General features: G+C 39.5%; 1 protein-coding gene across 1 annotated transcript in view; it reads left to right on the top strand.

The window, feature by feature from the left end:
* Positions 1-9216: 9216 nt before the first annotated feature.
* The window catches only part of ATP11B (ATPase phospholipid transporting 11B (putative)), a 110235-nt gene continuing 91489 nt past the window's right edge, over positions 9217-27962 (top strand). The window contains exons 1-3 of the mRNA XM_068968769.1: positions 9217-9254; positions 10200-10478; positions 10593-11019. Coding sequence (XP_068824870.1) covers positions 9217-9254; positions 10200-10478; positions 10593-11019 — 744 coding nt within the window. The remainder of the gene's footprint in view (positions 9255-10199; positions 10479-10592; positions 11020-27962) is intronic.

The raw sequence follows: 27962 nt of genomic DNA, 5'->3' as shown, positions 1-27962 counted from the left end.
AATTAATAAAGCATCAAAGTTATATTAAAACCAATGAGCAATAGCAGCAAATCCCAAACTTTGAAGAATGCAAGTACTTTCTGTCCTTCTCCCAGGTTGGATTCAGTGATGCATCTTCTTAGACTTTGACCCCAGGGGCAGGGAGAGGCTGAGAATGGAGATTCTGGGAAAGAGCAGATAGGCAAAAGGAAGAAGGAAAATCCAGGAAGAAGAGACTCCCAGGTTCCAACTGGAGACAAATTCCATCTACATGTTCTACAAAGAGCCCCTGAGTTCAATTCAGTTCAGTCGCTCAGTCGTGTCCAACTCTTTGCAACCCCATGAACTGCAGCACGCCAGGCCTCCCTGTCCATCACCAACTCCTGGAGTTCACTCAGATTCATACCCATCGAGTCAGTGATGCCATCCAGCCATCTCATCCTCTGTCGTCCCCTTCTCCTCCTGCCCCCAATCCCTCCCAACATCAGAGTCTTTTCCAATGAGTCAACTCTTCGCATGAGGTGGCCAAAGTACTGGAGTTTCAGCTATAGCATCATTCCTTCCAAAGAAATCCCAGGGCTGATCTCTTTCAGAATGGACTGGTTGGATCTCCTTGCAGTCCAAGGAACTCTCAAGAGTCTTCTCCAACACCACAGTTCAAAAGCATCAATTCTTCGGCACTCAGCCTTCTTCACAGTCCAACTCTCACATCCATAGATGACCACAGGAAGAACCATAGCCTTGACTAGGAGAACAATTAAGACCCTCAGAACCTCATGTGTCCATGATCTGACCTCAAAAAAGAAGAGGTTCTTTCTGGTACCAGGCCAGGACACCTACCCTGCTGAGGTGCATGAAAGCACGTTTAGAGGTCAGCAATGAGGTATTCATTCTAGGAAAGATAATGGGGACAATATTGAAACTACAAATGCAGTACTGTACCAGCATTTATATAGCAACTTGATAAAACACAACAGAGGGAGCTAAAGCTGATGGATGCAATCTAAAAGCTGGCATCTCTCCGAATTTACTATTTAATTAACACAGGAGAAAAGTTGCATTTTCTTGTCTGGCATTTCAAAACAATAAAGTAAAAATAAGAGGCCATTCAGAATTCTAACGCAACCTTGCTGGAGCACTCACATTCATTAAAGCTATCGTTAATTACAGAATTGGACTAAAGCTTATTCATTAGAATTCACATGCATTATTATATTATTCAAGGTTAAATTAGATTTATATCTTTCTGTACAGGTACATTAATAAAAAAACATAATAATACAGAGGAAAACATATACATCTATGTGTTTAAAAGTTGTTTACCTTCTCTATTGTGGTTCCTCTTTTTTTTCATAGGACAGTGGAAAGTCACAGTGTGATACATCTAACAGTAATCTCCCTTTACAATGATGATCTGACCTCAAAAAAGAAATGGTATTATTGATCTGCCATTATATGAATTGAATTTATGGTCATGTTAGTGATTTCACTGAGTTATTTGCTCTCTCCTGTCCTATTTTGGGGGCTGGAAATACAAGCTATAGTCCTGAGATAACTTTTCTTTTGATAAAGCTAACAATCACCTCTGAGGGTTGAGTCTATGACTTTACACTCATCAGTAACTCTGGATAAAAATTAAAAGAGCTAAGTAATAAAACATGCACACATCACCTCTTCATCTCCTCCCCTCCTGGCACCCAGATGCATACATATACATGCATAAATACACATACACACTGACAAACCATCAGCCCTGCATTGTGTAGAAGTGCAGTCTCCTTTTCAACAGACAGAATGCTTCTTCATGCAAAGTCCCTAAGTATGCATATGATACATATGCATAAAACATTGCTCCATCTAAAAAAGTTACCACATCCCAGATGAAACTTTGAGGATCTGATCAGTGAAAAAAACAAGTCTAAAGTTGGAGGTGACAGAACTAAGAAATTTTTAAATTTTATCTTCTTATAGACCTTTTTTACTCTATATACCAGTAACTTTTAATACTTTCACATATAATATTTTTACTATATATAAGATGACAGGTATAAAATTGTGTTACTTTAATAACTTAATTTTAAGACGGACTTAACATGACTTAACCAGGACTTAAACAATGAACTCCTGAAGTGTAATGTGTCTGGGAACATTAACCCAGACACCTAGCACAATGACTCTGTGTATGTGTGTGTGTGTGTGTGTGTGTGTGAAGTCACTTCAGTCATATCTGACTCTTTGGGATGCTATGGACTGTAGTCTCCTCCTCCTCCTCCGTCCATGGGAATCTCCAGGCAAGAAAATTGGAGTGGGTTGCCATTTCCTTCTCTAGGGGATCTTCCTGGTCCAGGGATCAAACTTGGGGCTCCCGCTGCATCTCCTGCATTGTGGGCAGATTCTTTAGCGCTCAGCCACCCTGGAAGCCCCAGAGTTCTTTACATTTGGCAAGATAGTTGGTCGAGTAAACAAATGTTTGAACAAACTGAGACCCTTCCCCACAGAAGAATAGTGTCATAGGGAAGACAGACATTAAAGCGATTTCAGCAAAAAATTATATGATTACCAGTGTGCAAAATATTTGGGAAGGTATAGGACACTGGAGAAGGCAATGGCACCCCACTCCAGTACTCTTGCCTGGAAAATCCCATGGATGGAGGAGCCTGGAGGGCTGCAGTCCATGGGGTCGCGAAGAGTCGGACACGACTGAGCAATTTCACGTTCACTTTTCACTTTCATGCATTGGAGAAGGAAATGGCGACCCACTCCAGTGTTCTTGCCTGGAGAATCCCAGGGATGGCGGAGCCTGGTGGGCTGCTGTCTATGGGGTCACACAGAGTTGGACACGACTGAAGCGACTTAGCAGCAGCAGGACACTGGAAATGCTTAATGAGAAGAGTGCAGAATTACCCTGACAGTTGACTCAGCATTTGTTTGGGGCACAAGGAGAGACTCAAGGGGGAAAAAAAAAGGAGACAAGAGAGAATAAGGCAGCATGTATGAAAGAGAGACAGAGGGGGATAATTTCAATCAAAAGAAAATCTAGAAATAAGTTATTCAGGATATGTATACATTTTGTGGTATGTTATTTCCAAAACAGGTAAATGTTTCACACTTTTGTGTGTGTGTTTGAGTTTGTATTTAGCTCGGGAGGGGGGGTGGCAGCCACTGGGATCTTTTGACTGCTTATAAATGTCTTAACCCAGCTCCGTAAGGAAACCTGAGCTTCTCTGAAAATTAACTTTTAAGCTGAGACTTAAATGATGAAGAAGAATTAGTCAAGTAAGAAGCTTTCTTCTCTTTAGGATATCAGAAGAGACTTCCAAACAGAAGTACATGGAGCATGTGAAACCACCCAAAATTGTCTGAGACCACAGCCCCATTCATCTCTTTCCTCTTCTCTGTAGGAGTCACTGTGAAAGGCTGATGCATCCAGATCCTGTCATATGTGCACAACAAATGGCCTTGCTGTGAGAGCCACGTCAGAATATTAACCACAGGCAAGTGGGCAAACACAGTAACACAGACACACAGTTCAATTTGGTACAACTTTATTTATGTAACTGGGGCTTCCCAGGTAGTACAGTGGTAAAGAATATGCCTGCCAGTGCAGCAGACACAGGAGACATGGGTTTGAAACCTGGGTCAGGAAGATCCCCTGGAGGAGGAAATGGCAACCCACTCCAGTATTCTTGCCTGGAAAATTCCATGGACAGAGAAGCCTGGAGGGGTCACAACGAGTTGTATGCAACTGAGTACTCACGCATATTTATTGTAACAAAAAAATTCTGAACACATAATATGTGCCAGGCCCTAGGTTACCAGAGAATTTCCTACTCCGGGTTCTTGCAGGGCCACTGCCTGATCTCAGCTGTCTTCATTTGAGATCTTCTCACCTGACTCCCAGAGAGGTGTGATTCTCCTACTGGTTGTATTCTGTTTCTGCCCCAGCGTCCTATGTCCCCTGACGCAAACCAACACAGCCACTGTCCTCAGTCCATCCCAGAGCCCTTCTTCCCTGAGCACTAAGGCAGTAACAGGCTTTGTATGTTATATAGGATTATGCCCCACTCCACGCTCACCTGCTCTCTGCTATTTCCTTGCTGTTATTTCTGTGAAATCAACCAGACCCTTCCTTGTGTGTGTATGTATGTACTCAGTTATCCAACTCTTTCTGGCCCTATGGACTGTAGCCCACCAGGCTCCTCTGTGCATGGAATTTTCCAGGCAAGAATACTAGAGTGGGTTGTCATTTCCTTCCCCAGGGGATCGTCACAACCCAGGGATCAAACCCGCTTCTCTTGCGTCTCCTGTATTGGCAGGCAGTTTCTTTACCACTAGTGCCACCTGGGAAGCCCAGACCCTTCCTTAATAGTAAGCTATTAATATTACCAAAAACCCTTCAAACAAGCAGCCACTTTCTTTCTGTTTTCCATACAGAAATCTCTTGGAGTATTATTTCTTAATACTCAACTTTCAACCCATTCTACTTCTTGCAACCTTAACAAACACAGTTCTTTGTTTGACTCAGTATGTTTTCTTCCTGATCATATTTTTTCCCCTCTTTTCACATACTACCAAACCTGACTTCAACCTTTACTCATTGGTTTGTTTCCTTACAGTTAATCGCTGACTCACACAAATTAGCATCTCTACTCACTGTAGTGAAAACATACATAATTGTGGTGGCAGTAAAGGAAATCACAATCTTCAGATTAGATTATTTGGGGCTTATCATCTTAAAACTAATCTGTATGATTTCTAATATGAATGACTGTCTTATTTTCTTTTATTTCTTCTATTCAGAAACAATTGAACATCTTCAAAATATAGAAGGTATAATATAGCTTAACAAAATATAGAAGGTATAATAAGATACCAAGGAGGTGAAATAACTAGCCAAAGGGAAACTGAAATTAGACAAAACAAGAAATCCAGGGTAAGAGTAATTCATGAAATGTGTGCTGTAGAGTCTAGGCACTTGCCATAAATAATTCTCTGAAATTTTAAAATAGCAACAAAATGACAGAAGGAAGCTCATTCAATTACATAATTCAAAACGCTCAGAAGCTTACAAAACAAACTAGTTGCTCAAGAGAAGCAGAGTCATCTGTGGTGAGGAGTTTCTGCAGGCTCTCCTCAATAGAACAGTGTGATGAGTGAGCGGTGTTCCCAGCTGCACCTCCACAGCAAAAGCAGTCATGGGCTTCCGGAGGCTGCTTCTCCTACCTTCTCTGGACTTAGGCTGTTCACATGATCCTAAACTGCAGTTCAGTAAAAGTCACCATAGCAGGAGCCAAAATAAGACTATCTAAAGACAGATTTCTGATCATTTTTCTTGTATCTGAAGATTAAATAGACATCACCAGAAGAAAGTACATAGTCCTCACGAAATCCTCCATTAACATTTCTTCTCCCAGCTGAGCATTTCTGACAAATTTGCAAATCAGAAAGGAATGTTGGCAATTTAGGGTATATTCACTTCCATTAGTACTCAGCAGAACTGGGAATGGGTTTCACATGGTTTTATAAAAGTTAAGGAAACAGATGGGAACTGAGGAAACATTTGTGGGCTAAGCCAAGATTTTCCTCAGAAAAGAATTTTGGATTTATTCTAATATAGATAAAAGGGTAAATGCCAAGATTTTGCCATTGAACACAACTGTAATGGTTTAACCTAGAAAAATCAGTGAGGTAACTGTTACCAAACATCTGTCCATGCAGTCTTTTTTTTCCCCCATTTTTTTTTATCATGGTAAAATACACATTTAAATTTATTATCTTAAACATTTTTAAGTGTACAGTTCAGAATATATTTATGCTTTACATACTTTGACTTTTCAAGAAGGGATCATTTTTATGGACCCTAACTCTCACAATGGCTCTGAGTTTCAGTGACTTTTGAGTTATTTGTAAGCACAAATAACCAGAAATTAAACTGTGTTCATACAACGTAGTTCTGACATCTGTTTGATAAATTTTCAAGAAAAGTTTCAAATATGTAATGTAAAATTGTTCCTGATAAATTTCTTTACCAGTTGATAAAATATACAAGCCTGGTCATTACTGGAAAAAGCTTCCCTGAAGTCTGGTCTGGAAATTCTAGAATGATAGTTAACCAGAAGGAAACTGCTTTTTAAGCATAATAATTTATAATATACTAGATTTATCATTTTGAGAAAATAGAAAGCTGTCCTTTTAAAAATGAGAGCAGATTTTAGAGCCCAACTGATGGTTTCATCTGTGGAAAAATAATTAAAGCAACAGATTGTCAGGGCTCACTTTCCTCCAATCAGACTGAACCTTGAAGAGTTCTGAGAGGTGCAACACAGAGTGCCCCGAGTCTAAAGGATGGCAACCAGTACCCTTACATCATAGCTTATGATGTACTGAAATCATTCAGTATACTTCACTTTCTTTCACTTTGATATTTCGGAACCAGATGTTTTCTTCCCTAACTACTCAGTTATTGGTATTAATTAACTTGACAAACACCTATTGAATACCTTTTACACACTATGCATTCCAAAATGAATGAGCCAGGAATCATGACCTTAACAAGCTCACAGTCTGTGCTTCCTACTGATGGTCCAAGATGTTCTGATCAAGAAAAATATCCCTCTTTGTCCTTATTATACCTAAGAATCTCTATTACAGAAAACCAGGAGATTTTTTTTTACTCCCTGGGAATAAACACATCTCACAGGTATATTTAACACAGAATTGTATAAACAAGTTTACTCAAAAAAAGGAACCATACTTACCATTAATTCAGTGACTGTTGTGTGATGCTATTATTCCCTCGGAAGGCCTGTCACCTCACTTGAAATGGCTTAAGTTCAAGTTTCTTTGTCTGACACCAGAGCACAGCTTCTTATAATATGGCTCTCTGCCAGTTCAGCATTTGTGAACTTGATGCTTCATTCTAGCAATAATTTCCTATCTGATGTTTTTTTTCTCTTCACCCTCTATCACATATAATGTCTGTGAACATAACACTCTGATTTCATTCTGTCATTTCATTGTTCAGAAAATACCAGTGATTGCCCAATTTCCGGTAAACTGTGATTAGCCAGAAACTCTCCTAAGATTATGCCTTCCCTACTTATCCAACCCCACCTCTTATTACTCCACAGAAGTTGTACCTCAAATATCTTTAGCTTTCCATGGCTCTTGCTGCTGGGAAGCCTTTCTCTTCCACCTTAATCCTCCCATTTCAAGTTCGGTTCAAATTCATCTCTGTTCTTTTGAACTCTCTTCAATTGATATTGCCCACATCAGTTTTCTGAAATTAGTGACTATTATTGGTATAGCTCTTTAGAACTTAATTTCATACTGCCTTGGACTGTTATTTAACTGATTCCTCTCTGTAACTTCTCTTTCCGAGGGGACTGTAAACTTTCCCCAGAGAGAAGGGGCTCATCTTAAAAGTCATATGCACTTGTGTCTCCTTCTAATATTAGGCAATTGTTATGCATACATTTGGTGTCCAATACATTGAGGAAAGAGCTATGGAATGAATGAATGACCACTGACTACAAATACATTTTTTTTTTCCTTTCCTTTGCAGCTGGTGCTTGCCTTAAGTCCTGTGTATTCCAATCTCAATATTTTCAAAACTTTCCAACCACAACCAATAGGAAGACATTCTTTTATAATGTGATCTGGTGTGTATGTGTATATACATACACACATACACATACACATAGACACCTGAAACAAAATTTCACAAAACAATACATATTATCTACACTAAGCAATATATTCCAATGTTTATATCCTGTTTTTTAAAGACACTGATCATGACACACTAACTTGATTTCATTGCCAATAAAGAGTTATAATCTACAGTATAAAAACTTAATACTTCTTGAATCAATATGAGGTGTATAATATTGCTCTTGAAAAATCCTTAGACCAAAACACTGCCATGAGTACTCATTCTGTTACTGACAGTTTGAGCTACAATTATTATCTTTACACAGTTATCTTGAAATAATATCTTACCGTATTCCATCACAGAATTTAGAATCAGCTTCAATTCCTCCCACTCTGCCTTTTGAAAATGGGGACACAGTTAAATAATAATACACAAAATGTCCTTTAGCTCTCTATTTCTTGTCTTGACAAACTTTAGTGGCATATAAATAAAAATTTCCAGGACTAATTTTAATCAGACCACTTGCAGATGAATAAAAGTAGATACATTGATATTTTTGTTTCTTTACAATATCATAAGAGCATGAGTTTTTGTTGCATCTTGAATCCCAGCTCTGCTGACTTAACCTGATAAAGTTACTTAACCTGAACCTCCATTTCTGCATCCACACAATGAAAATAATAGTATCAACTTCAAAGGATAGATTTTTGGGGGGCTCCAAAATCACTGCAGATGGTGATTGCAGCCATGAAATTAAAAGACGCTTACTCCTTGGAAGAAAAGTTATGAGCAACCTAGATAGCATATTGAAAAGCAGAGACATTACTTTGCCAACAAAGGTCTGTCTAGTCAAGGCTATGGTTTTTCCAGTGGTCATGTATGGATGTGAGATTTGGACTGTGAAGAAGGCTGAGTGCCAAAGAATTGATGCTTTTGAACTGTGGTGTTGAGAAGACTCTTGAGAGTCCCTTGGACTGCAAGGAGATCCAACCAGTCCATCCTAAAGGAGATCAGTCCCGGGTGTTCATTGGAAGGACTGATGCTGAGGCTGAAACTCCAATACTTTGGCCACCTCATGCGAAGAGTTGACTCATTGGAAAAGACCCTGATGCTGGGAGTGATTGGGAGCAGGAGGAGAAGGGGATGACAGAGGATGAGATGGCTGGATGGCATCACCTACTCGATGGATGTGAGTTAGAGTGGACTCCGGGAGTTGGTGATGGACAGGGAGACCTGGCGTGCTGTGATTCATGGGGTCGCAAAGAGTCGGACAGGACTGAGCGACTAAACTGAACTGACTGAAAACAGACCATGCAAGTAAAGAGCTTATTATAGGGCTTGGGACATACAAGTGTTCCACGAATGGTAGTAATGTTTAATCACTGTAACAAGTAAACGTATCGCAAACTTTCTTTTAGGGTCATAAAGAAAGATTAATCATAAGAACTGAAGTGAGATTACGTTTTTTCTTTGTAGTCAGACTATACATAAAATGTAAAATTCCACTTCTGGTTTTACAGATCATTAATACCTCTAAGAAAAGGTTCTATTTGTGGTGCTGGATAATCATTATATAATAAGGAATGCCTACTGAAATTAAGGCTTCCCCGGTGGCTCAGCGGTAAAGGACCCGCCTGCAGTGCAGGAGACAAGGCCTGAGCTGTGGGTTGGATTCCTGGACTGGGACGATCCCCTGTAGAAGGAAATGGCAACCCACTCCAGTATTCTTGCCTGGTAAATCCCATGGACAAGCCCATGGGATCGCAAAAGGGTCGGATACAACTTAGAGGATAAACAACTGAAACTAAAAAATTTTATATATATACGAAAAAACTGCCCAGTTTTGCTAATTTCACTTAAATTTGTTTTTGCTTAATGAAAAAAAATTTTTTTAACTCTTGTGTGTTGAAGTGTGCTTTAATTCAGGAAAATACTGTACACGATACTCTACATAACACTCAAGATGTATAGGAGCTTGCTTTGAATAAAGCGAGACCCGGAGCTTCATTTCAGCCTTCCAAGTAAAATGTGTATTCCAGTTGTCTTTACAATATATTCCTTCTTACTTCTATTCTTTCATACCCTCATCTACTTAGGTCTTGCTACTTACGCGGTATTCTTAACCGCAGTTCGGCAGTTAACAGTAAACTACGTTCCCACAGAAAGTGTTTCCCCTCTAACCTGTTCAATTTAGCACTGCAAAACAGCATATCTTGTCTATTCCTCCGGAAACACCCGAACAGGCACAGGGGAGTTGCATCCCCTTTCAAAATTACTTAAGTGATCAAGATTCCCCTAGCCCCAGCTCGCTCGTTTACTAACGAGAGCTGCGATGTGTTGAGACACTTTGGACAATTTAATTGAACCGAAACTGGAGACCTCTGGGGATGAACTTTCAGTCACTACACTCCTGATGTGTGCGTGTTGGGCGGCTGAAGGAACCAAAGGAAGTACAGAGCCAGAAGCAGACCTGCAACAGGAGGTAGAAACAGAGGAGTCTGCCAAAAGCTGCGGCCTCGGTATACAAGACACAGCCGTTTAACTTAATCCAACCCGCTAAATGAAGGGAGAGGGGCGCAGACGCGGCGATCGACAGCCCGCCCCCCTCCACGCGCGCGGCCTTCCCACCCACACTGCGGAGCCCCGGCCCTTGGTCCGCGCGGCCTCTTTCGTCACGTCCGGGGGCGGGCCGTGGCGCCGCGGCCCGCCCAGGTGAGGCCGGGAGCCGGGGGCCGGGGGCGGAGTTGTGGCGGTACTGCGGGCGACAACGGTCAGTAATGAAGGTGGCTGCGGCGCGGCAGCAGACTCAGCTGCGCCGGGTTGGGGCGGCGCCGGGACCGCTCCAGTAGGACCTCGGAGCCGGCGCGGGAGATGGGGCCCCGGCGCGGGGAGTGAGGCGGCCGCGGCGAGCGGAACTTCAGCCGGAGGGGCTCTCCCGCTTTCCCCTCTGGCTCGTCAGCCTCCACCAGGAGCCCCTCGGCCCCCGCGGCTCGCGGGACGGGAACGGCGACGGAAGGGGCATGTGGCGCTGGGTCCGGCAGCAGCTGGTAGGTACCTCCGCCTCTCATCTCTCGGACGCTCGCTCTCGCGCGGCTTCTCGGGCCCGGGTGGCGGGGAAGGGCCGGCGGCGCAGAGCCGCGAGGCCGGGGCGCGAGCTCCGGGCTAGGCCGCATTGGAGGCGGGTCCCGGAGCCGGCAGTGCCCCGCGCAGCCCCTCACACGTCTCACCGCCGAGCCCGGGGCCCCGTGGCCGGCGGCGGGAGGCTGCCGCTTCCCGGTCGTGCTTCTCGGTTACTCCCTCCTCCTCGCCGCCCCGAGACCAAAAGTGGATGCGGAGCGGGGTCGGCGTCTCGGCTGAGGAACTCGGGCGGAGGGGACGAAAAGAGAGTAGGTGTTGGGGAGAGAAAAGAGGAAAGAGGCTCGTGTTTCCTGCCTTTAACAGTTTGGGACTGGTTTGAGTGAAGGGGACGGCGAGGATCTGTCTCCAGCCCCCTCTCCTCGCTGTTTTCAAGGTTGCGTGGATTATCAAGGAGAAGGGTAACTTGTCTAGTCTGACTCCTCTCAGAGAAATTTTACTCGAGGCCTGGGTGAGAAAGAATATTCTAAAACCCCGTCTAGTTGCGAAGCTAAATGAGATAGTTATGAAGGACGGTTTTCTTCCTGCCTTGTCCTCACCCCACCCCAGGTGAAACTTTTGGAATGGGAACCTTACTTTTTTCCGTTCTCGAGGCAGTGTGAACGAGACCGATTTAGAACCAATGGTTAACTTTTCAGTTTTACTGGAACATCTGGAGAAAAAAAAGAATTTTAGAAAAGTGTGACTTAAGGCATGTAAAAAGCGCCACCTTTCTCCGAATTAATTCACAGAGAAAACTTGCTTGCTGGCAACTACAGACCCCAAAATACAACGCTAAGGCAACGTTGACAATTAGGAGTGAAATTGCTCCAGGCTGAAGAAGTCTACCCTGCCTCCATGATGTCTGTTCCTGGTTGCTGGTTAATTTCTAAATCGCGTTAGTAATTAAATGCTGCTACAATTCGGTGTTTTCATTTACTAATTTAAAAGACAGTGAAGCAGAAACGGTTTTTGTGGGACTGTAAAGATTTTTTGGGACTAAAAACGTTGATACCTCCTTTTCCCTACTCTAGAAGAGCATTTTTATGTTTAAGAAGTATGCTGTTTTAGAGCCAGCCTTCTGTTAATTCATTTGGCAGTGGGCATCTTTCTCAAAAAAATACCTTATAAATAAAACTAGAACTGCCTGTCACTCCCTCAAGCACATGTTAGCTCTCTATTTTTAGGTAATTGTGAATTCAGATATCTCAGATATACTCCTTATTAGACAACCAAGCTAATGATGTCATTATAATACCAAATTGTTGTAATAGTTTGGCTTTATTGCAATAAGCCGCAGCTGGGTAGCTTCACTCTAGAAGTTAATTATTTCAGATCTGACTTCATGCTTTTGATTTACCCATCTTCATGTATAGAAATGTTGTTTACCTGATGGTGTTTTTGTGTGCTAGTGGTTTTTTCTAGTTTTTCCTAGTAGATTAAGACACCACTTCTCAATGTTAGATATTTTTTGTTAACCTGGATAAAATCCTGATTGTATTCATCTTCAGAATAGGCAGTCTGTTAATTTTTTTAAAAATGGCTTCAGCCAAACACAGCTAACAGGAGGGGCAAAAAGTCTTGTGTGGTTAATTTACAAGAAATGCCTTATGGGGTGATTAACAAGTTAAAGTTGCTGTGCATAAAAAATGCTATCTCTGATATTAGTCACTCACTTCACTGGTTTTACTTTTAAGTTATCAGATCTTCCAAGTATGTAATCAGACCTGTGCCTATGTAGGACTTTGTCTCTTTGATTAAGTTTGTACAGTCACTTAAATTATATGTAAAGGGTAGTGAATACGCAGAGTAATAAGTATATTTTACTGTGCCAGTCATAAACTGCCTTTCTAGTTACTGCACCAGAAATTATTCAGTTCATAGACTAGTTTAAAGTATACTTCGATTTGCTCAATGGGTTGAGTCTTTCAGCAATAGAGTCACTAGATGGGCACAACAACCTGTTCCAGTACTCTTGCCTGGATAATCCAATGGACAGAGGAACCTGTCTGGCTGCACTCCATCGGGTCGCAAGAGTAGGACACACACAGAAAGTTCAGATAAATAGGACAGCTTTGGAGAGGTGAATAAGCAGATCACAAAGACAGGATTTTTGAAATTAAAAACACTTTATTTATTGTATGAATCCTGATTTCCGGCCTCTTAAATTGTCGTGCCAAAAAAAAAAGTTTATTGTCATTTTGTTACAGAAACAACTTGTATGTTCTATTAATTCATTGTTAAATTAAACACAGTTTGACTGCTTATCTCCACAAACTATTTTCACTTCTTGACACAATGAGAAAAATAGAGGTTGTCAGAAAGTTGATGTTTTTCTTTGGGAAAGTAGACTGAAAAGATTGAACTATCCTTTCCTTTTTCTTTTTCTTAGTTTTTGAGCTCACAATCCTAGTTATTTTACACTAAGAAAATTTTCTTATGATGTCTTTCTGGTACAGTGAGTATTATTCTAGCATCACAGGTGCTAACTCATTAGAGATGACAGGACGTTGATTATGATGAATGCCATTAACTCGTTGTAGTCTCATAGATTTTTATGGTGGCCATTAACCACAATGGCTATTAAAATTTTAATTAATTAAATTAAAATTCCACACGGCTACTATATTGGACAGTTCAGAATAGAACATATTCATTATCACAGAAAATTCTGTTGTACAGCGCTACGTTAGATTTAAATGAAAGTCTTTGTCAATTCATATTTTAATTGACATGTAATATTTCTTTACAGTACAATGTAATCCTGTATTTTTAAAGCACTTACTGTGTGCATACATAATAAGCTAAATACTGGGGACACAGATGTGAGAGCCTTATTTATCTCTGTATTTCATGTCCCACACAGGACTTGATATAAGAGTAAACCGTGGGTACATGTTTTTTGAATAAATGAATAGGTAGGTGGTCAGATAAAGAATTAATCCATATTATTGCTTCTGTGTTTTGAGATAAAGTGACAAAATTCAAGATTGACCAGTCCAAAGAAAAGCTGGAAAATCACTGTAATTTTTTAAAATACAACTTAATGTTGTCGTACTAGGATACAATTTCTTAATTGTTCTATAAATGTAGTCCCTTCAGGTTTATATCTGCAGTGGCAGAAGGAGGCTAGTAAGATTGTCTTCTGATTCACTGAGAAAAATGGTAAGCTGTTAGCCTAAACTCAGCCTATTCACATTCACCAAACTTGTTTAATCCTCTGTTCTTTTCTTTATACTTATCACAAAGAAAGGTATGACAGTCCTCTTTTCCAGAGTAACCAGTCCATTTGTGTTCTTTCATCCTGCGCTCCACATCAGTTATCTGTAGTCTGTTTACTCTTACTTTTTCTTTAAGCTGTGAATACATCCATGCCTCCCTCTACTAATTTACTTTGCCCTGTACCTGTGTCAAAATGTTTTCAGTTTTCTAAAAAATAGGTCTTTCCTATATAACTATGTTGTCCAGTACTCTTTGAAATTTGGCTAGTTCGGACTAAAATATGCTTAAGTATAAAATACACATAGGATTTTAAAAACAGTGTAAAAAAAAAGCATGTAAAATATCTCAACTTTTTATATTGGTTACATGTTGAATAATATTTTGGATTTATTGGTAAAGTAAAATTTTGCAGTTTGTTTTGTCTGTTCCTTTTTACTTTTTAAAAAATGGTTACTGGAAATTTAAAAACTACCTAAATGTAAATCCGTGTAACATTAAAAGTGAGCTCATTTTTCCTTAAAGCACGTTATGTAAGTCTAGACAATCTTAAACAGTAGACTAGACTATAAATATCTTGGGATGGGCTATATTTTATCTTTAGAGCCCTTTCACTCAATACAGCAGCTGGCCCATTGGAGGTACTCACCCACCAAATGTTGGTTGACTGAATATCAGTTTGGAAGTATCTGTGTTCTTTGCCTTTCTCTTGAGGAATGAATGAGGAGTAGGCCAAGGAAGCAAGGCCTATGGTGGTATTATTTTGGTGTGGCTAAGTAAATTTTAACCTCAAAAGTTAAATGTTTGGGGGCTTCCCTGGTGGTCCAGTGGGAGAAGGCAATGGCACCCCACTCCAGTACTCTTGCCTGGAAAATCCCATGGACGGAGGAGCCTGGTGGGCTGCAGTTCATGGAGTCGCTAAGAGTCAGACACGACAGAGCAACTTCACTTTCACGCATTGGAGAAGGAAATGGCAACCCACTCCAGTGTTCTTGCCTGGAGAATCCCAGGGACGGGGGAGCCTGGTGGGCTGCCGTCTGTGGGCTCGCACAGAGTCGGACACGACTGAAGCAACTTAGCAGCAGTAGCAGCAGCAGCTGGTGGTCCAGTGGTTAAGACTGCATCCTTCCACTGCAGGGGCTGCAGTTCAGTCCCTGGTCTGGGAGGTTCTGCATGCTGCAAAGTGCAGTCAAAAAAATATTAATGTTTAAGATCCTAAATCTTAGAATATTTGGTTATTTTATCTCTGTGTTCAGACATATATCCTCAGATACTCAATTTTTCATTTGGTTAAAGAGGTCAAGCATTAGTGAAGTAAAGTGAAAGTCGCTCAGTTGTGTCTGACTCTTTGCAACCCTGTGGGTCCATGGAATATACATACAGTCCATGGAATTCTCCAGGCCAGAGTACTGGAGTGGATAGTCTTTCCCTTCTCCAGGGTATCTTCCCAACCCGGGGATCAAACCGGGGTCTCCCACATTGCAGGCCGATTATTTATCAGCTGAGCTATCAGGGAAGCCTCCTCAAGCATTAGTGGAAGTCCAATTATCCTAGCTGTACTGAAGTAGGGACCTTGCCCAAATGCTCCAAAGAACCTTGTGATTGCCACTATCATCATTAACTATCCCCTTTATCCCTACAGTCTGTTTTCAACATAGCAGCCAGAATGATCTTATTAAAACACAGGTTAGGTCCTGTAATTCCTGTGTTTAAAACCTTCTAAGAACTTGCCTTCTTGCTCAGAATTACAGCCAGAGTTTCTGCTAGATCTGTATCCAAGTCCCTGCCCAGACCACTTCTCATCTCCCATCATTCTTCACCCGCTTTGCTTTATCCACATACACTTTGGTGTTCATCAGAAGCGCAGGACGGATTTCATTCAGTCTTAAGGTTGTTGCCCTGGCTGTCACCTCTGGCTAGAATGTACTCCCCCCAGTTAATTTGTTGGCACCTTCATTTCCTTCAAGTCTTTGTTTAGATGTTGTCATTGAGGCCTTTTCAGTATTAAATTGTAAATTGCCACCTCCACACTTCCCTAGCCCCCTTCCCTGCCTTTTTTTTTTTTTGCTTTCTCTTAGCACTTATCACTATTTCACATATTTTGTACTTTACTTGTCTATATCATGAAGGGAAGGATTTTTGCCTGTTTTGTTTTAGTTCTCCGTATAACAAAAACTGTTTCTCAACTCTGCATCCATACTTTTAGGTAACACTGTTTCTTTCTCATTTATTCATTCACTCAAATATTTTCTGAACATGTACTCTGTGATAGCATATTGCCAGTCTCTGGATACCAAAATGAAGCAACCCCTGCCCTATCCATTCTTCTAGGATTAATGGATATTTGAATTTCTGTCCATTTTTTCCTGTTTAAAAAAAATGTTGCAATGCCAATTCTTGCTTGTGTGTTTTTTTAAATTGGCATACCTAGAAGTGGAATTGCTGGGCCATGGGGTGTGCACTTTATGACTGCTACTAAATATTGCTAAATTATTTTCCAAAACCATCTTCCCCTTCCCCTACATCTTGGTCAACACTTTGTACTGTCAGACTTGAAAAAACTTTATCAGTCTGGTGAGTGTGAAAGGTATCTCATTTTGGTTAATTTGCATTTTCCTGATTGCTAGTGAGATTAAGATGTCCTGTATTTCTTTTCTCTTTTAAAATATTTATTTTTGGCTGTTCTGGGTCTTTGTTACTGCGTGGGCTTTTTCTCTAGTTGAGCCAAGCTAGGGGAGCTACTGTACGTTGTAATGTTCAGGCTTCTCATTGCGGTGGCCTCTCTTGTGGAGCACAGGCTCTAGAGTGCAGGTTTCAGAGGCTGCAGCATGTGGGCTCAGTAATTTCAGCTCCTGGGCTCTAGAGCGCAGGCTTAATAGTTATGGCACACCGGTTTAGTTGCTCCGCTCCATGTCGGATCTTCCCAGATCAGGGACTGAACCATGTCTCCTGCACTGGCAGGCAGATTCTTGACCACTGAACCACCAAGGAAGCCCCCTTTATTTCATTCATGTAAATAAATTACCCATTTTTCTGTTGAGTGGTTTGTTTTCTCCTTATTAATTTCCTTTGTAGTCTGGATGCCAATTCTTTGTTGTGTATGTTGTGAATATCTTCCAGCCTGCACTTTGTATTTAACTTAATGATGTCTTTTTTGATATTTTAAATTTATTTGTAGGTAAACTTATTATTAGGTGAATGATTTCTACTTTTTATTACTTGTTTAGGAGTTCCTTCTAGGGTCATAAAGCTATCTTTCTGGCATTTTCTTAGGGTTGTCTAAAAATCTAGTTTTACAATGTTCTGGTCTTGAATATGCCTGGGATTTATTTTTGTATATGGAATAAAGTAGAGAATTTATTTTCTCCCATATAGAAAGTTATTTGTCCCAGTACTGTTATTGAATGGGCCATCTTTTCCCTACTAATCTCTGTTGTTTGCCTTCTCTGTCATATTCCAGTATTCTCTTTGTGTTGTGTTCTCTTTTTAGGTTCTCTATTTTGTTTCACTCATCTGTTGATCTGGTGGTGCATGAATAATATAATACATTGTCTTAACGTAGTGTTTTATGATATCTGACCGGGCAAAAATCCCCAATCCTTTTTTCGCCCCTAGAATTGCTTTGGCTCTCTACTCTTCCATATGCTATTTTTTATTTGTGTTATTAGTTTGTCTAATTCTGTGGAAAATCTTTCTAGGATTTTGATTGGCTTTGCATTGAATTTGTTAAGTTATATTAATATTTTTCCATTTGATCATGTAGAAGCTACAGATTGTATTTTTATCCTTTTATTATCTCTCTCTACTTACAAATAATATAGGGATTTACAAGATTTTGACTTGTGTTCCCTCTTACCTTCCACATTGCTATTACTTAATAGTTTAACTGTTGTTTTTTCTTTTACCAGCTTTATTAAGAGATAACCACATATAATTTTCTCATTAAAGTGCACAGTTCAGTTTTTCAGTATATGCATAGAGTTATGCAGCCCCACCACACTCTGATTTTAGAACATTTTTATACTCCCTAAAGAGATTCCCTATCCACTCTCTTCCTCCATTCCCACCCCTCTACCCCGCAAGCCACTAGCCCCTAGCTGTGATCAATCGCTAATCTACTTTCTGTCTCTAGATTAGCCACCTCTAGACATTTTGTGTCAACGGCATCATACGGTACGTGGTATTTTGTGATGGTCTTTTCACCTAGCATAATGTGTTCAAGTTCATCTGTGCTGTAGCATATATCCATACTTCATTTCTTTTTATTGCTAAAATTCCACTGTATAGATATACCAGAGACTGTATTCATTCATCAGTTAATGGGCATTTAGTTTGTTTCTGCCTTTTGGCTGTTAGAAGTAATGCCTCCTTTTCCATTCATGTGCAAGTTTTTTGTGGATGTATATTTTCATTTCTGTTGGGTAAATATGTAAGGAGTGGAATTACTGGGTCATGTGGTAACTCTGTTTTTAACTTTGTGAGGAATTGCCAAACTTTTCCAAAGTGATTGCACTGTTTTACATTCCTACCAGGCATGTATAGTATAAGGGTTCCAATGTCTTTATATCATTGCCAATACTTGCTTTGTCTTTGATTCTAGCAGTCATGAATGTAAGTGTAACTCATGGTTTTCATTTATATTTGCCTAATGACTGATGATTTCAAACATCTTTTCATGTCTCTATTAACTGATTTGTTTGTATTTTGTGAGGCTTTTCTTGATGAAATGCTTATTCAGATCTTTTAACACATTTTAAAGTTTTCTTTTAGTTATAAGAGTTATATACATAAGACCCTTACCAGATATGTGATTTACAAATACTTTCTTCCATAATGTTTGTGGAAACTCAAAACATTTAAACTCAAAACATTCTCTAGCTTGTTACCTGTTACTCATTTTGATTTACTACAGTGATTTTTTTTTATTCACCATTATTTGTTTTAAATTTTATTTGCTTGCGCATTGTCTGTGCTGGGTCTTCTAGTTGTGGTGAGCAGGGGCCACTGGCTAGATGCGGTGCGCAGGCTTCTCGTTGTGGCGGCTTCTTGCTGTGGAGTGCAGGCTTCCGTAGCTGTGGCTCCCCAGCTCTGGAGCACAGGCTCAGTAGTTGTGGCACACTGGTTTGCTTAGTTGCTCTGTGGCACGTGGTGGGATCATCCCAGACGAGGGATCACACCCGAGTCTCCTGCATTGACAGGTGGATTCTTTACCACTGAGCCACCAGGGAAGCCCACCGTTATTTCTTGAATACCACCTCTTCCCTGTGTATTTACTTTTACTCTTGCTGACATACATTCTTTAGTTATTTTTAAGGAAGGCTTCATGTGTGGTAAACTCCCTTAGTTTTTATGGTTTAAAATGTCTTAATTCCAAATTATTATTGAATACTAATTTAGGTAGATTCAGAATTCTAGATTAACAGTTACTTTCACACAACATATCGTTATTATTGTTATTTTTGGCCACACTGTGCGGCATGCAGAACCTCCTCAACCAGGGATCGAACCCATCACTCAGCATGTTGAAGATACTACTTATTCCTTTTCTTTCAGACATTGATTGGTGGTGTAAAATACGCTTTCAATGTAATAGTCATTACTTTGCTGATAATCTCTGTAGCATTGTTTTTAAGATTGTCTCCTTGTCCTCTGTTTTGCAGTTTTACTATGCTGTACTCAAACTGTTTCATGATTTTTGTTTCTCCTGCTCTACTCTTGTGTGTGCTTGCAATTTGAAAGCTGTCGTTTCTACAGTTCAGAAAATTTTACAGCTTTTTTTCCCCTTTAAATGTTGCTTCTCTGACTTCAGTTTTCTCATTCTCTAACTCTTGCTTGATCTTTATCTCTGCTCTGTGGCTCTTAGCTTCTTGTTCATATTTCTCATATGTTTTCTCTCCGTGCTGCTTTCAGTGTGAATTCTCAGCTCTCGTTTGTAGTCACCAGTTTGCTCCTGTGTCCATGGGCTAGGCCTCTGGCCTCCCGCCTGGCCTGCCTCACTTCGCTCCCCTCACTTCCCCCTTCCCCTCAACTGTCTTCCCACCCCAAGCCTCAGCAGCATCTCCTAGGAGGAAGGGAGAATGCAGGGCCAGGCAGGAAAAGCCATGGGCTGCACTCCAGTCTAGAGTTCATCCTTGTCTTCTGAATTTTTAATTTAAATTACTCCCCCTTGCCCCGCCACCACCCCAAATTTATTATAGGACCTCTTTCATTTCCATTTGTTCTTGATGTATATTTGTCTGATTTGTCTTGTAATATTTTGTTCTTAAAAAATATATATTATTCTCTTACCTCTTTGGAGACTTTACACATATTTAAAAATACACAGCTGTTTTTAGCCTCCTTTCAGTTGAACCTGATTCTTGGACCCAGGTACAAAAGGGGATTGAACTTCAGACTGCCTATTTCCAGAGCCAGAGTACCAAAGGATCAGCCCCTGATTACAGAAAAGATTACCTTATTTTTAGCCTAGCTAAGTCGTCTTAAAGAAAAAAAAAATTTTTTTTAAAATCTATCTTGTGAAGTAGAAGGAAGAGTTCAAAGTATGTACTTTTCCAAGGTTACTAACTAATTAGTGCTAGAGGCAGGACATAACCCAGAGTTTTTGCCGGGTATATACGAGTGTGGAAGAGAATTAGCAGGAGCAGCAGTTTTCCCTATATATCTCTTTCCTATTCCTGCCATTTTAAAATCTAACCAAGAGTGAGGCAAGAGGAGAGAATGAGTTGAGGAAAGAAATTTGTAGGTAGCAGTGGTACTCTGGAGATGGAGGAGACAGGTCTGAGAGGAAAAGGAGAGAAGCGATCAAGAGTTGCTGTAGTTAGCCAATGTGGCCATTTTCAAGTTGACATAGTATTCTAGGTATTAGAAGAAGTTAGGCCTTGCTTGTACCCTAATACACATCTCCTCTTGAATGTTATCTGATATCAAATGCAATACATTTTAATTGATTTTGAACATTGTGGCAAATTTTTTAGAAAGGTTTTCAGTTTTAAATGTCTTTTTTCATCTTATACTTTAGGAACCACAAAATTGTTTTGATATTTGAGAACCTCATGATGTTGAAATAGAAATTGGAAATGCTGAAAAGAGATAGGATAGTTGTCCTTTTTTTATAAGTAACTTTTATTACATTTGTAATGAAATTATGCCATAGTTTGTTTTTAAATATTTAAAGTTGTTATTTAACTATTTAGAGTTAAATAGTGTTTGATAATTTTCTGTAGGAAAAAAAGCAAGTCATCTAGTGACTTACTGCTATTTCAGTCAAAATTGTACTGATTTTATTTTCATTTCATTTTTTGTGCTTATTAAAGGCATTAAAAAAAATAATAATGTTTTATTCGGGGCAAGGGTCCTGACTTCTCATTTTGGTATTTTCACAATACCAAGCATATTACCTAGCACATAGTCAATGCTTATAGTGTTTATAATGAATTTTTAAAATTAAATTATAGGGTCACTTAACAAATGAAATACTAAGTTGCTTGATATTTCAGAATGGTCAAATCAGTCAGTCAGTTCAGTCGCTCAGTTGTGTCTGACTCTTTGTGACCCCATGGACTGCAGCACACCAGGCCTCCCTGTCTATCACCAATTCCCGGAGTTTACTCAAACTCATGTCCATTGAGTCGGTGATGCCATCCAACCATCTCATCCTGCCGTCCCCTCCTCCCGCCTTCAGTCTTTCCCAGCATCAGGGTCTTTTCAAGTGAGTCAGTTCTTCGCATCTGGTGGCCAAAGTATCGGAGTTTCAGCTTCAGTTTCAGTCCTTCCAATGAATATTCAGGACTGGTTTCCTTTAGGATGGACTGATTGGATCTCCTTGCAGTCCAAGGGACTCTCAAGAGTCTTCTCCAACACCACAGTTTAAAAGCATCAATTCTTTGGCACTCAGGTTTCTTTATAGTCCACATCTCACCTCCATACATGACTACTGGAACCATAAGCTTTGACCAGATGGACCTTTGTTGGCAAAGTAATGTCTCTGCTTTTTAATATGCTGTCTAGGTTGGTCATAACTTTCCTTCCAGGGAACAAGCGACTTTAATTTCACGGTTGCAGTCACCCTCTGCAGTGATTTTGGAGCCCCCCAAAATAGTCTGTCACACTTTCACCAGTTCCCCATCTATTTGCCATGAAGTGATGGGACTGGATGCTATGACCTTAGTTTTCTGACTGTTGAGTTTTAAGCCAACCTTTTCATTCTCCTCTTTCACTTTCATCAAGAGGCTCTTTAGTTCTTCTTCACTTTCTGCCATAAGGGTGGTGTTATCTGCATATCTGAGGTTATTGATACTTCACCCGGCAGTCTTGATTCCAGCTTATGCTTCCTCCAGCCCAGCATTTCTCATGATCTCTGCATATAAGTTGAATAAGCAGGATGACAATATACAGCCTTGACATACTCCTTTTCCTATTTGGAACCAGTCTGTTGTTCTGTGTCCAGTTCTAGCTGTTGCTTCTTGACCTGTGTACAGATTTCTCAAGAGGCACGTCAGGTTGTCTGGTATTCCGATCTCTTTCAGAATTTTCCACGGTTTGTTGTGATCCACACAGTCAAAGGCTTTGGCATAGTTAGTAAATCAGAAGTAGATGGTTTTCTGGAACTCTCTTGCTTTTTTGATGATCCAACAGATGTTGGCAATTTAATCTCTGGTTCTTCTGCCTTTTCTAAAACCAGCTTGAACATCTGGAAGTTCACGGTTCATGTACTATTGAAGCCTGGCTTGGAGAATTTTGAGCATCACTTTGCTAGCATGTGAGATGAGTGCAATTGTGTGGTAGTTTGAGCATTCTTTGGCTTTGCCTCTCTCTGGGACTGGAATGAAAACTGACCTTTTCCAGTCCTGCAGCAACTGGTGAGTTTTCCAAATTTGCTGCCATATTGAGTATAGCACTTTCACAGCATTATCTTTTAGGATTTTATAATAGCTCAATTGAAATTCCATCACCTCCACTAGCTTTGTTCATAGTGATGCTTCCTAAGGCCCACTTGACTTCACACTCCAGGATGTCTGTCTCTAGGTGAGTGATCACACCATTGTGATTATCTGGGTCATGAAGATCTTTTTTGTATAGTTCTTGCTGTGTGTATTCCTGACACCTCTTAATATTTTCTGCTTCTGTTAGGTCCATACTGTTTCTGTCCTTTATTGTTCGCATCTTTGCATGAAATGTTCCCTTGGTATCTCTGATTTTCTTGAAGAGATCTCTAGTTTTCCTCTATTTCTTTGCATTGATCAGTGAGGAAGGCTTTCTTCTCTCTCCCTGCTTTTCTTTGGAACTCTGCATTCAAATGGGTATATCTTTCCTTTTCTCTTTTGACTTTCGCTTCTCTTCTTTTGACAGCTATTTGTAAGCCCTTCTCAGACAACAGTTTCCCTTTTTGCATTTGTTGAACCTCCATCCATAGTTCTTCAGGCACGCTGTCTATCAGATCTAATCCCTTGCCTACTTATCACTTCCACTGTAATTGTAAGGGATTTGATTTAGGTCATACCTGAATGGTCTGGTGGTTTTCCCTTCTTTCTTAAATTTAAGTCTGAATTTGGCAATTTGGCAACTGAGTGCATTGCCTAGCATAGTATCAAGCATTTTACCTCAATAGATACTTGGGTACATACTGGTCTCGTAAGATTTTTTGCAGTGAGTGTAATTGAACATTAAAGCTTGAATTGTATACAGTCAGTTCAAGTCTTAATCATATTTTACCTAGGAAATTGTTTCGTTACTATTGCATCTCCTGAGCAACAAAAGGAATATAAGTATCCTTCCTTACCTTACTTCTCCACTATGCCCTTTATTAGTTCAGAAAACTCGAACAAAGATTGAGGGTGAACTTGAATTTTTACATGGAACGGGAGGTTCTCTAATTTGGGGTTTTTCTATTGAAATTTAAATATTGTAGAGGAACTGGCCTCTAAACTTAGATTTACAGGAGACTTTGTGGATCCACCTCCTATGCAGCATTAAATGAAGGCAGTACTTACCTACCAGTGTTTGATCAACTGTTTTTCCAGCATATATTTGTAGAATTAAAAACAAAACAGCTTAGGAATTTATTATGAGACAGTGAAAGTCAAGTCTTAAGTAATTAGAGATACTGTCATCAATCTTCATATAATGCCTTAGACCCTGAGTTCCCTCAGAATGTTTCCTGTAGATAAAGTTTGCAGTGATCTGGGGCAAAATGAGAAATTCCAGGTCAGTGTATCATGCACATGTCTGTCTGTCTGTTTGTGCGTCTTTGCTGTAACTTATATATGTCCTTGTTTTTGAGGACTGTGCTTTTAACTTCTTAAAAAAATGGCTTTTTATTTTAAAATAGTTTTAGATTTTCAGAAAGTTTACGAAAATAATAGAGAATTCCTATACATTTTTCTCACCCAGTTTCTCTTATTGTTAACATCTTACATCCTATGCTATCTTTATTATGCTAATAAACCAGTATTAATACATTGCTATTAATTAAACCCCATACTTTATTGCTAATTTTTATACATGGTGAAATAATCACCACAGGAAGTCTAGTTAGCATCCATCACCACACAAGAGTTACAGAATTTTTCCTTATGATAACTTTTAAAATCTACACTCTTAGCAACTTTTGCGTATACAATGCAACATTATTAACTATAGTTCCATGCTGCACATTACATCCTGTAACTTATTTTATAACTAGAAGTTTGTACCTTTTACTTCCTTCACCCATTTTACCCACTCCCCAAGCCCCACCCTGGCAACCGCGAGTCTGTTGTCTGTTATTTCTATATTTATGAGCTTGGGCTCTTTTGTTTTTGGTTTTACATTCTATATATAAGTGAGATCATACAATATTTTGTCTTTTCTGACTGACTTTTCACTGAGCATAATGCCCTTAAAACCCGTCTGTGGGTTTAAAAAGATTTCATTCTCTTTAACAGATGCCATTCTCTTTAGTGTTGTTATTGTTTAGAATTTTATGGTTGTCTTTGTAGATTGGTACGTATTTTAAGATATTAAATTTTGAAGGTACTTTGTAAAGGATATGTTTTGTGCATCAAGGATTCTTGTCTGTGGCCTCAGAATTGTAAACCCACTGCTTCTGATGTGCGGAGGAGGACCCAGGGAGCCATATCTTCATTTCCATTATTTATGATTGTGAGTAGAGAAAGAGGAGCCTTAAAAATGTTTGAGAAATCTTAGTAGAAATTTGTTCATTCATCTATCTCCAATTTGGACACTACAGTTAGATTTACTAGTTTCACTTGTTATCCAGCCAGTGTTCAATTGTAGGTATAGATATAGGTAGATCAAGAAAATTAATTTAGGGTTCTTGGTTACAGAAACCTTAAATTCTTTCTTAGTGAAATCTGTAATTTTAAAGTTTGATGTAAGCTAAAACTACTTCACAGATTTATTTTTATCATAAATGTCTCTGTGATTCTGTACACAGAAGTCACCAGTTTAGCAAGTAAGAGACTGTCACAGTTAAATTATGGCCAAATAGAAAACTTCTAATCCAGAAAAACTATGGTAAAGTCCCAAATGGGTGAAATTGATACATTTTTAATTATAGTAAATATACTTAAAATAAAATTTGCCATTTTATCCATTTTTAAATGTACAGTTCTGTGGCATTAAGTACAGTGACATTGTTATGCAGCCATCGCCACTGTCTATCTCCTGAACTGTTTCATCTTTGCAGACTGAAACTTTATACCCATTAAACACTAATGCCCTTTTACTCTCCCCTCTGCACCTTAAATAAATGCCTGACAAAGTATGAATTTGTCAACTCTTATTCCTTATGTAAGAGGAATCATACAATTTTGCCCTTTTGTCACAGGCTTAATTTCACTTAGCATAATGTCTTCAAGCTTCTTCCATGTTATAGCATGTGTCAAAATCTCCTTCCTTTTTAAGGTTGAATAATATCCCATTGTACATAACCACATTTTGTTTATTCATTCTTATGTCAGTGGGCACTTGGTTGTGTCCACCTTTTGGCTGTTGTGAATAATGTTGCCATGAACATGAGTTTACAAATATCCATTTGAGTTTTTACACAGAAGCAGAATTGATGGATCATGTGCATATTCTGTGTTCACTTTTCTGAGGAGTTGCCATGTTATTGCCGCAGGGGCTGCTACAGGTGTATGTTGGTGTGGGGAATTAGGGTTGGGGAGTAACAGAAGAGATGAGCTTCCTGTAAGAGATGAACTTCTTATAGTAAAGTATTTGCAAATGATTTAAGAATTTTAGAGAAGCTCAGTTCAGTCAGTCAGTCATGTCCGATTCTTTGCGACCCCATGGACTGCAGCATGCCAGGCTTCCCTGTCCATCACTAACTCCCAGAGCTTACTCAAACTCATGTCCATTGTGTCAGTGATGCCAAAGGTTACTCTATATTTTGAATCCTGTAGCTGGAAAGCTAGTTCCAACCTACCTCTGCAGTAGGAGCAGTTCTTGGAAGCCCAGACTGGTCTGAGAGATGGCAGACTACCTTAAATCCTAAAATGAAAATTATGTAACATGATTCAAAAAGTTGAAATTAAATTATTGTGTTTACATCATAGACGTTTTAAGTTATTTCCTCTCGCCTTGCTTTGGGCTGTTAACAGTGTAAAATTATAATACCTTCATATAGATGTATTTTGGGCTTCCCAGGTGGCTCAGTGGTAAAGAATCCGACTGCCCATGCAGGAGACACAGATTCGATCCCTGAGTTAGAAAGATCTCCTGGAGAAGAAAATGGCAACACACTTCAGTATTCTTGCCCGGGAAATCCCATGAACAGAGAAACCTGGTCGGCTGCAGTCCATGGATTCGGAAGAGTTGGATACTACTGAGCAACTGAGCACAACACAACATAGTTTTTTATTTAAAGTCCATATCCAGGAAACAGTAATTCACTATTAATTTTGTAGATTTGGTAAAATACATTAAATCATTCTTCCCTAGACGCATCGTTACATTGGAACATGTAGGCAACAGAAATCACTTTCTGTCATACAAGTGTGTGACTGAAGTAAAGCTTTTGATCATTTCTTTTAATAACAGTGCCATTGAAGTTTTGATTCTGAAGCTTCTTTTTATGTTATTTTTCATGGGTTTTTTATTTGTTTTGTAGCTTTTTCTTTGTGTTTTGGAGGAGATCACATATAAGAATGATTACATATATAGATTTGATCACTAAGCTCTAAAAATGTTCACTTAGTTTTATTAAGGAAGTGTGACATTTAATTACAGGACTATAGTTTTAGTTTTTTCTTAGCTCTTATTTGTAATGCTTGTATTTTTTATACAATTTCTGAGATTTTTAAGAATAGTACAGAGGTTGGTATATTTGGTATGAGAATATGTTATGATTCATTTCCAAGTACTTCTTTTTGCCAAAGACCAGCTTCTAAAAATTATAAGCTGTTTTCTGGTTTGGTTTTTCTAGACTTCATGAGTTTGCTGTTACAAAAGAAATCTCTTTCAAATCAATCCCATGTGTTTTCCATTTTTTCCTTGAATGCCATTGTGGGGCTTTTTTTCCCCATCTTAAATATTCATCCACTTAAAAAAAAATACTTGTGGTTTTTACATATGCTCACAAATCCAGACAAAAAGAGGTTTTTAATTTCATACTTTCTTAGAATATGTGAGTTTTAATTTTTAAATAAAAAGTAAATTTGTGTGCTTCCAAAATCCTATACAGTTGACTCTTGAACAACACGGGTTTGAACTGTGCACGTCCCCTTATATGTGGATTTTTCAACAGTAAATACTACAGTACTGTAGGGCTGATTCCGAGCATGCAGAAGGCCAATTCTGAAGTTATACTCAGAGTTTTGACTGCATGGAGGGTCAGCTCCCCTAACTGCTGAGTTGTTCAAGAGTCAACTGTACTCTACTTTTTAGCAGGTGCAAAAATCAGGATGGCTAGAATAGCATTACTGTATCTCAGTTCCTTTACTCAGGACAAGATGAAGTCAGAGAAGAAAGGAGCAAGCCATCCAAGATTCAGGGT

Source organism: Capricornis sumatraensis, chromosome 1 (assembly GCF_032405125.1).
Source record: "Capricornis sumatraensis isolate serow.1 chromosome 1, serow.2, whole genome shotgun sequence".
NCBI lineage: Eukaryota > Metazoa > Chordata > Mammalia > Artiodactyla > Bovidae > Capricornis > Capricornis sumatraensis.
Note: the sequence above shows the minus strand (reverse complement) of the source record. Positions and strands in the feature narration are given on the sequence as shown.